The sequence below is a fragment of the Camellia sinensis genome, unplaced genomic scaffold, assembly GCF_055761805.1.
Source record: "Camellia sinensis isolate YWXY unplaced genomic scaffold, ASM5576180v1 Unanchor4, whole genome shotgun sequence".
In the NCBI taxonomy this organism is placed as follows: Eukaryota; Viridiplantae; Streptophyta; class Magnoliopsida; order Ericales; family Theaceae; genus Camellia; species Camellia sinensis.
In genome coordinates this window covers 5,129,172-5,138,440 of record NW_028129277.1, presented here as the reverse complement: position 1 = coordinate 5,138,440, position 9,269 = coordinate 5,129,172, and the positions used below count along the sequence as shown (strand labels likewise).

The following is a 9,269-nucleotide window of genomic DNA, read 5'->3' as shown; positions in this document are numbered from 1 at the left end:
ACATTTGCCGTTGGCTCAAGCGACCGCCTTTTATTTTGAACATTGGCTCAAGCGACCATCGAGCCTAAATTCAGACCATCTAGTACTTTTGCAGACCAAGTGGTTTGCTCGAGCGAAGTGTCCTATTTCAGCATATTTTGAAAAGTCATATTATGTTCGTGATTCCGTTCTCACTCTTTTCTGGACATTCTTAGGCATAAATTGAACACCCTACTAAATTAATGAGTTAGAATGAGACTTAGAAGAATTGAATAAGTTAGAGAACAACTCGCTTATGCAACATGATTTAATGTGTGTATGTTGATGAATTGTGTAGGATTATCCACGAGGAAGAGTCAACAACCGAATCACTATGAGTAATATCTTAGTAAAGATATTTTCTTATATACTCTATTTTCTGAATCTCCTAATGTGGTAAGTTTTTCTAAACCTACGATTTTGCATGTGTGAATAAGTTTCTATCTGTCAGATCAACATGATATCTGCAAATGTGTTTGATGAGATACGAATGCATATGATGGACTTAAAGTCATTCTCTATATTTGACAAGTTAGACCTAAGGTCGTTCTAGATATCTGAAAGTCTGAATATCTGATATGTGTTGACCAAATGGTCATTATACAACTATAACTGATTGGACCCAAGGTTGTTCCGCCAAGTATGATCTGTTCTGTTCTATACTTCTCTCTTGTATTGGACCTAAGATCGTTCCGTTATATAATATGAGAATGATTTTATTAAGTTTTAGAACTCATTCATATGACATCTTTACTATAATGTTATCGTTCACCCTGTATTTATATGTATGTAGGTGAGCAGCAGGATGTCCAGCCCTAGTAAATCTGTGAAGGATTGCCGAGTTTTGTAGAGTCAGCCATGGAATGCCTCACAAATGAGGCTTTTGTTTTTTATCTTTTGTTTTCTTTTAATTGTCAAGTTTGACCATGTCTATATGCAAGTTTTGGTTTTTGTGTGATAATGACATATGTACGATCTTGAACATGTAAGATCTCTTTATATATGTATGGGTGTGAGTTATTAATGTATAAGAAGCTTTTATTCATGCCACTTATACACAAGCTCATTGGACAATTGTTATAATTCTGCTTCCGCTTCTAGCCTCATATAATTAAATATAATTTGATTTATGTCTAAGGCCGTAAGTAATCTCATAATTACTAGCCTATTATTGATCCAAACCACTAGGTGCGGGTTCAGGTCGTGACATAAAGTATATGTTTCAAAAATTAATTTATAGAATTTAAACATTGGAAATCAAATTGAAACTTATTTTTATACATTGAAGATCAAAATGATATAATTTAAATATTAGAAACTATAATAACACATTAGAGGTGTGCACGATGCGATTTGAGGATGTGGATAACAGATTAACAAATTTACTATCCATAGCCAAACAACAATTTGGTCGATTTCAACTAGTTAGTTGATTGAATAATAACTTTAAACAATTACCAAGCATTTACATAATGGTTAATTATTGTCCAGTCTTATTAAATGGATTTAAGTACTAATAAGTTCTAAAGACTTTTCATATGCACCACTAAATCCTTTAATGCCCTCATTAAATATTTTATTCTTCTTTTATCTCTTTATAATTTTCTAAATTTCTCTCTTTCTCTTCTCCATCTCTCTCTACAATCGAAGAACTTTACTCCACCATGCAACACCAACACAACCACCGTAGCCACCATCGCAATCGCCATTTGCCACCGCCGCCGCCGCCATCCACCATCTTTACCAACCATCTCTACCGTTGTTGATTTACACTCTACTATCTCCAATCTATACTTCACCGCCACTAATCCGCCACTGTCGTTCATCAACCACCTCTACCGTCATCGATCTACACTATCTTCTCGATCTATGTTCCACCATTATCGATCTACACCCCATCATATCCAATCTATACTCCATCAAAGATCCACTGGAAACAACCTTGAGAATCTAGCTAGAATTTGAAAAACCTTTTCAACCAAAGAGAGTTTTTATTTTTTGGATTTGGTTTGATTTTTGGCATTTTTTATTTTTTTTCAAATCTCGCCCTTCTTTCCTTGCAGATGTTTCTTATAAACTAATGTTTGAAGAATTATGTCAGTGATAAATGATTAGTAGTGATAAATTTATCATTGATAAGAATTATTTTCTGTGTAAATGATAGTAATTGTGAGAGAATGAGTGATGAAATGATCTCTCTCTCATAGTAATTGTGAGAGAATGAGTGATGAAATGATCTCTCTCTCTCTCTCTCAAATCATATATGTCATCTGTAAATTTTCTTACAATTTTAACATTGATAAATTTATAAATTTATCACTGCTAATCATAATCAATGATAAATTTGTCATTGATAAGAATTATTTTCTGTGTGAATGGTAGTGAGTGAGTGAGAATGAGTGATGAAGTGAGATCTCTCTCTCTCTCTCTCTCTCAAATCATATCTGTCATTTGTAAATTTTCTTACAATTCTAGCACTGATAAATGTATCACTGAAAGAAAATACTACTGGTAAGTCTTTCTTTTTCCCCTTCATTCGTCTCTTTGCTACTTCTTCTCTTTTTTTTTTCTTTTTTTTCTTTTTTTTGTTACCACTAGATCTGAAAATTGTTACCTCTAGAGGTCGCACGATTGTCAGATGTTGAGCGGCCGTCGAAAGTCGCACGACTGTCAAAGGTCACCAGCTGTCGGAGGTAGTTTCTGGTGATGATGGGGTTATGAACTGTTCTTGTGGTTGAAGTGTTGAAAGAGGTGAAAGACGGGTATTTTAGTGATACTAATGGGTAAAAAAAATGAATAAGACTTACAAGTTAATAAGTTTGGTTACCAGGACCGGCCCGTAAATCCTTCTTTACATAATATATAATACTAATTTGTATACCAAATCCCTCTCACATTGATTTTCACCTTGATATTTCATTAGAAATAAAATATATATAGAGTAACTATGACATGGCGATTTCAAAAATATATTATAAATTTTAAATCCCGAATCAAACCAATTCGTGTTTAGCAGGTGGATCAATGCAAATTAAAAAGTTTTAGCTAATTAAGCCATATTTTGCATAGCCCAATAACACAAAAATATAATTAACTCATCTTATTTTACCATTTGATATGTTAATTTAATTATCAAAACTATACTAAAGATAAAAAATGTTTGAGTTTAATTTTCTACCAAACACGTAATTTTGATTAAAAAAAAAAAAAATTTATATCCATAACATTATTCATTAAAGATATACATGAATAGTGAAATGTCAACAAGTAAAATAATAATCATAGAATAATGCTATGTATAAATTGGTATACTAACAAATGATATGACATAATTTTAAAAAATTTAATTATTTATAATTTATATAATAAGTGGAATCAGTAATAATATTTTAAAATATATTGGTACATTAGTTAATATACCAATTGATACATGTAGCACTATCGATAATCATAATATGTATAAAAACATAAGTTAATAATTATCAACTATAGAGCATGGCACTGACGGTTCTAAAGTATGGGTTACAGCTGGGAAGCACGAATCACAAAACAGGGACACCAGCCAACAGGGGACCAGCTACCACGCTCTGGATCGAGTGACCACATAACATAGCATAACAAATTTACCATTGCATAGAGATCAGTGAAACATTTTCAACTTCCTAGGCCTTTTACCATGTACGCAGAATCAAAAATATAGGTTGAACTATGCCAACAAGGGCACTTTAGTCACTTTCATAACACACTACATAGAAATTTTACTACTTATTTCTCAAAAAAAAGGGGCCAAGTAAAGATCACTGCAACATCATTTTTTTTACAGACTTACCGGACAACGTTCCCACTTTATTTTAAGATTATCTGCAGCATTCCATGGTCCAAATTAGTCATTTAACCTTCGTTTTTTTTAACTATTTTAACCTAATTGAAAAAATTACAATTAGAATGAACTTGTTGACTCTTTTTTTTTTTATAATTTTATGAAAAATAAAATAAAATAAAATAAAATAATTATGATTTGAACATAATATTTAACCTTATTGACTTTTTAACTTATTTTGTCTTTTAATGAATTAATTTAATCCCAACTATATTGCCAAAGCCTTAGTTCCATCTAAACGTTTTTTTGCTCATTAATTTCAAACTAGAACCAAGAAATTCAGATTGTGTCATGTTTTCATGTAATTTGTATGAACCAACCACGTATCACAAGTTAGAAACCCTTCTAATAGATGGTCATTAGTCTCAACATACATAGAAAGATTGTATAAAATCATAAATTATATACACATACACATATATATAAGTATTAAAAATATATATTTTTTTAATTATCTGCACCCACTTAATGACAGCCCTGTCATTAGCATAACCACCATCACAAATTTAAAACTAGAATTTTTTTTAATATCAAATAGGACTCTAATGACAAAGATAGCACCTCCATCTGTCCACTTCTCCAAACAAAATCATGGTTAACTTCAACAAGGTTCCAAACAAGTTGAAATTAAAAGAAATTATGAGCCCATAATAATTGCTGTTTGTCACCCTTGTATGAAGTAAAAAATAACAGACCAATGTGCATTAAGACAAGAAAACAAAAGCTAGTGTGTCCATGTCCATGTAAACATATTATAATAATATGATTGAACCACTAAATTCCAAACGGCCAATCTAATAAAAAACTGTACCCAACCATGTTAATACCAAACTAGCAATAAACTATAGCTAATCCAGACATTATATTCTTGAAAGATGTTCAAAAAAAATGTGGAGGTCATATTCATTTGGAGCGGAAGCAACACCACCACAAGTTTAGATCTAGATCTACATAATACATTCCGATTTACTTCTTAATATTTTTTGTAAGTGCGTGAAATTAGAGTAGAATATTTGTTGGTTTGTCACCAAACAATAAGGGGATGTTTATCTGTAGTAAAGAATTGCTTCAAAGTTCAGACACTCTTTACTCTGGCATCAAGCAAGAGTATTCATGTGCATCAAGCAAGAGTATTCATGTGAATGGCAAAGGTTCCACAGAGAATAAAAGTCAAAAAGATCATCAATTCCAACACATCAACATGTATACTTCCATGAGCTGCAAAAGCATCAGAAAACCAAACCATTCCATCTAACGGTAGTAGTAAAAGACTATCAAACATAAAATTGGTGTTTTTGCAGTCCAACCCATCAAATAGACAAATCAACTAGTAAAATTAAGCATCTAGTTTGTCCAGGACAAGATTAAATCCAGATCACAACCTACAAAATTACAAATCAACATGGAGTACCAGAGTCAACTTTGAATAAGGAACCCTATGAAGGCATATAAATAAACTGCAAATCCACAAAATCTACTAAGCACGGAGAGAGAGAGAGAGAGAGATAACACATCATACCGGGACCCAATATTCACCACACTGCTAGGTGAAAGAAAGCAAGCAAGCTCCATAAGTCTCCACATCTTCTTCCCCAACTGGTTTTGAACTGGCGGTGCTTAATAAACATTGAAGGAGAATAGAATAGAAGGCTTAAAAAACTGGCGGTGGCTTTGCTCATAACATGCAGTCAGTTCTTGCAGGCAGCCTCCTGAAGAAATTGAGGGGCACTGAAGGCAGCTTATGACGGAACCTTGGGTGCCTTAACACGTAAAATCCAGTGATAAGCGCCACAACTTGGAATGGTGTAACATAGAGAACTATTGCAGCAACCAAGCAGAAAATCACAAACAGAGCAGTAGCTCTTGGATCTCTCCAGCTCAGCAAGGACTGCAGCCTCTCCCCTTGAGTTGCCAAATCACCAACCACTGTCTGAATCCTGCCTGCAATACTTCTCAAACGATCATACCTCATCCTCACAATATCATTAGGACGGGAAGTTGGAAAAGTATCAAATTCTTCATCCAGTTCATCAGGATGTGCGTTATCAGCACAAGAGAGACGAGTGTCCATGTGTGGAGGATGCCTTGGCCTCCATCTGTAGTACCACACCCCAATCAAGAAAAGGTAGAGAAAAATGGTGGGCAGAATAAGCTCTGGATACAAAACCAGTATTAGGAACAAGATGTGAATCAGAACTGTTGTAATAGGATTTTTCCAATTGCATATCTGATCAAACCATTTTCCCACAGCAATTAAACCCCCCAAAACTCCCATAATCCTGAGAAAATTAGCCTTGCTTCTTCTCATGCTCCACATGTGGGAACCAACATCCAACATATACTCCACCACCTCTTTTCTCAACGGTGGTTCAGCGCGACTCAGCCTCATGGATACAATCTGAGTGGCCTGATGCCTCAAGCTTTCAAGCTGATTGACAGTCAAAGGATGAAGATAATGCATTTTTGGCAACAGTGGATGAGAGTACAAATGCATCATATTGAGGAGAGAGGAGCATGTAAACCTCACAGCCAAATGAATTTCACCCATCTTCTTCACTCCAGATGGATGTAAAACCAAAAGTGGATATGAATGTGTGTAAACCCTATCAGTTTCAAGGGTAGAAAGACGAATTCTAACCTTTCCAATCCTTGAATCCCTTGCACCTCCAGCCTTATCTCCCCCGCCGTGCAAGTGACAGTTATCAAATACACCAACAGAAATGACAGTACACGGATCATAAACCTCCCAAGTGTATTGCTCATTCCATTTGGGAGTAAAGCTATCAATAATTGTCCTTGTCCGAACCCACTTCTGCCCATATTTAGCCACACAATAAGCATCGGTTGTTGCCCGCCCATCTTTCGTCTTCATAGGTGACAAACCCTGAGCACTCAGAATCCCCAATTCCAGAACCCCAATGCTGGACTTCCACAGTTGTTTTGCAGTAGGTCTGAGATCGCTACTGTAGTGGGTTGATTCATCCAGAACATGATAACCACCTTCCAAACAGATCCTCATGTGAATCCTGCTCGCAAACTTGACTTCCTTCTTCTTCTCCCCTTCAACGATAACATGCTTCTCAAGATTATACCACTTAGAGTTAATGGGTTTATGATCCAATCTCCGGTCCACATACTGTAAAGGAATTGCACACCTCCCCAGAACTTCCTCCTTGTTGGACGCAACTCTGTCTTCCACACTTAAAATCAAGGGCTCTTCAAATGGTTCTGCTGCCACAAACATCAAATCCTCATTCCACATCGGATTGATAGTCTTACTCATGGAAATTCTAGTTCTCAAAGTCTGATTACCGAGAATAGCCCTCACAAAAACTTCAGGGAACCTACTCTTGTCACCTGGCATCAAGTCCTGAGCTTCAATCACATTGACCCTCAGATACCATAGCTTAGGCGAGAGATACACCTTTGAACGAATGTTTGCAAGACCATCAGCACCACTAACTGTAGCAGCATCCGAATGCCAAGCGTCAGGGAATGCTTCATCAGCTTGAGTACCCATCCAAACAGCCAACATCAGCTCTCCTTTAGCCTTATTCCCATTCCTATCTTCCAACCTATACCATTGAGGTGCCAGAGGACTATCAGGTGGAACCCGTTTTGGGACCTCGTTGAGATCAAACAACACCCGACCTATAAAATCATCCTTCACAAAATCCTTATCCTTGACAGTAACCTCAAGCATCGAAGCTTGAATCCGTTCCTTGGAGAATGCAAACACCTGGTTCCATTCGGGATTTGTTTTTTTCTCAAAATGCCGAGTTGTACCCTTGTAGTTCCCAAGCTTAATTTCAACGTAAGGGTCACAACTACCAGTAACATCTTTTGCAGGTAAATCTTTTGCTTTGACAACACGAACATAGAGATATTGCATCTGCTCCACGAGGTCATAGGTGCTCGTGAGCTTATCCCCAGTGACCTTCCCACCACCAAGGTGGGGCTTGGTCTCCTTTAGCGAAAAATCTTCCATTGGAGGTCTCTGCATTTTCTGGGTCTAAACAAGACCAACCCAAAACACAGATACCAACTTGTTGCTGAAAAACTATCGGAAAATAAATGTTTAAAAAACAAAACTTCCAGAAAAACAAAAATTTTAAAAATTTATATATATATATATATCTTGAGGGATCGGAGTGAAAGTTTTACTTAGCCGTTACTACTAGAAACAAACCCGGTTTCGTAAATCTTGGGAAATTTAGCAAAACAGAGCTTAGATAACGTAATAGAGAGAGCGAGAGAGAATGAGAAGTTGAAGATTGAAAATGCAAGGAGATAAAAAGCAAAAAAAAGTTAAAACTCTAGATCTTTTAGTACATCAAAACTGTAAAATGCTCTCATGAACCATCCACCATATAAACCAAAAAGCTTCGTTCACAGCCTCAGATCTGAATGCTTGAGACCTGAAAAACAAAATCCAGACAAGAAAAATACCCCAAGTTACACAGCAGCAACACAGTAACAATCTACATCAATTTTCCAACGAAATCGTTCAATGAACACTCCAACCAATATTAATATTATTCGTAAATCTCAGCAGAACAAAGTAAATCAGAGCCCTAGAAAATAAAATCTATGACCTTTAAAAATAAGAATCCATACGAAAGATAAGCTGTAATGTATGTAATTTACAGAGAGAGAATAAAATCTATGACCTTGAAAAATAAAATCTTACAAGAGATGAACGCCATACAAACCCTAGAAACATGGGGTAATGTATGTAACGTAAAGAGAAAATGAAGCTTTTATCACCTTAGATATACTGATATAACCATACACATACACATACACAAATGTATTTATATATATAAAGAGAGAGAGAGAGAGAGAGAGAGAGAGAGATCTACCTGAGTGTGAGTGTGTGATGAAGATTCAGAGGGATTCATTGAAGCGGTGGATGGATTGTTGATAAGATTGCAACAATGGAAGTTGCTTCTGTGGAATCTAGGGAGTGAGAGAGAAAGATAAAAGCAAAGATAGAGCGTTCTAGAGAGAGAAAAGAGATAAAGGGTTAGAGAGAGAAAAGCGAAGGTAGCTGGTGGGTGGTGAGTGTGATGAATCTGGTAGAATACACCAAACTTTACTCTACAGATATCTGCTCTGTCTCTGTCTATCTCTCTCTCTCTCTCTCTCTCTCTCTCTTCCGCCTTTTTTTTTTAATTTAATTCTACACTTGGCTTCTGTTGCTTGACCGGAGAACCCGGGTCACGCGTGCGAGGACTGTGGTCGGACCTTCGCACGTGTTAAACCCGTGATTTCAGCTCCGCACTTACCACACCTTGTAGTTTCGGGGGTATTTTGGGAATGGTCTTTTTTATTTTTAATTTTAACTTATTTTTGTTTTTAGTAAAAAATA

General features: G+C 35.9%; 1 protein-coding gene across 1 annotated transcript; it reads right to left on the bottom strand.

Annotated features, from left to right (window-relative positions):
• Window positions 1–5,213: 5,213 nt before the first annotated feature.
• LOC145816675 (FT-interacting protein 3) lies at window positions 5,214–9,047 on the bottom strand. Its single transcript, XM_082912568.1, has 2 exons — window positions 8,761–9,047; window positions 5,214–8,316 (listed from the first exon to the last, which is right to left on the bottom strand). The coding sequence occupies exon 2, from the start codon at window positions 7,899–7,901 to the stop codon at window positions 5,574–5,576; it is 2,328 nt and encodes a 775-aa protein (XP_082768694.1). The 5' UTR covers window positions 7,902–8,316; window positions 8,761–9,047; the 3' UTR covers window positions 5,214–5,573.
• Window positions 9,048–9,269: the final 222 nt, after the last annotated feature.

Coding starts and splice junctions, on each gene's coding strand:
- LOC145816675 (XM_082912568.1), bottom strand. CDS start 7,901: ATGCAGAGACCTCCAATGGAAGATTTTTCGCTAAAGGAGACCAAGCCC.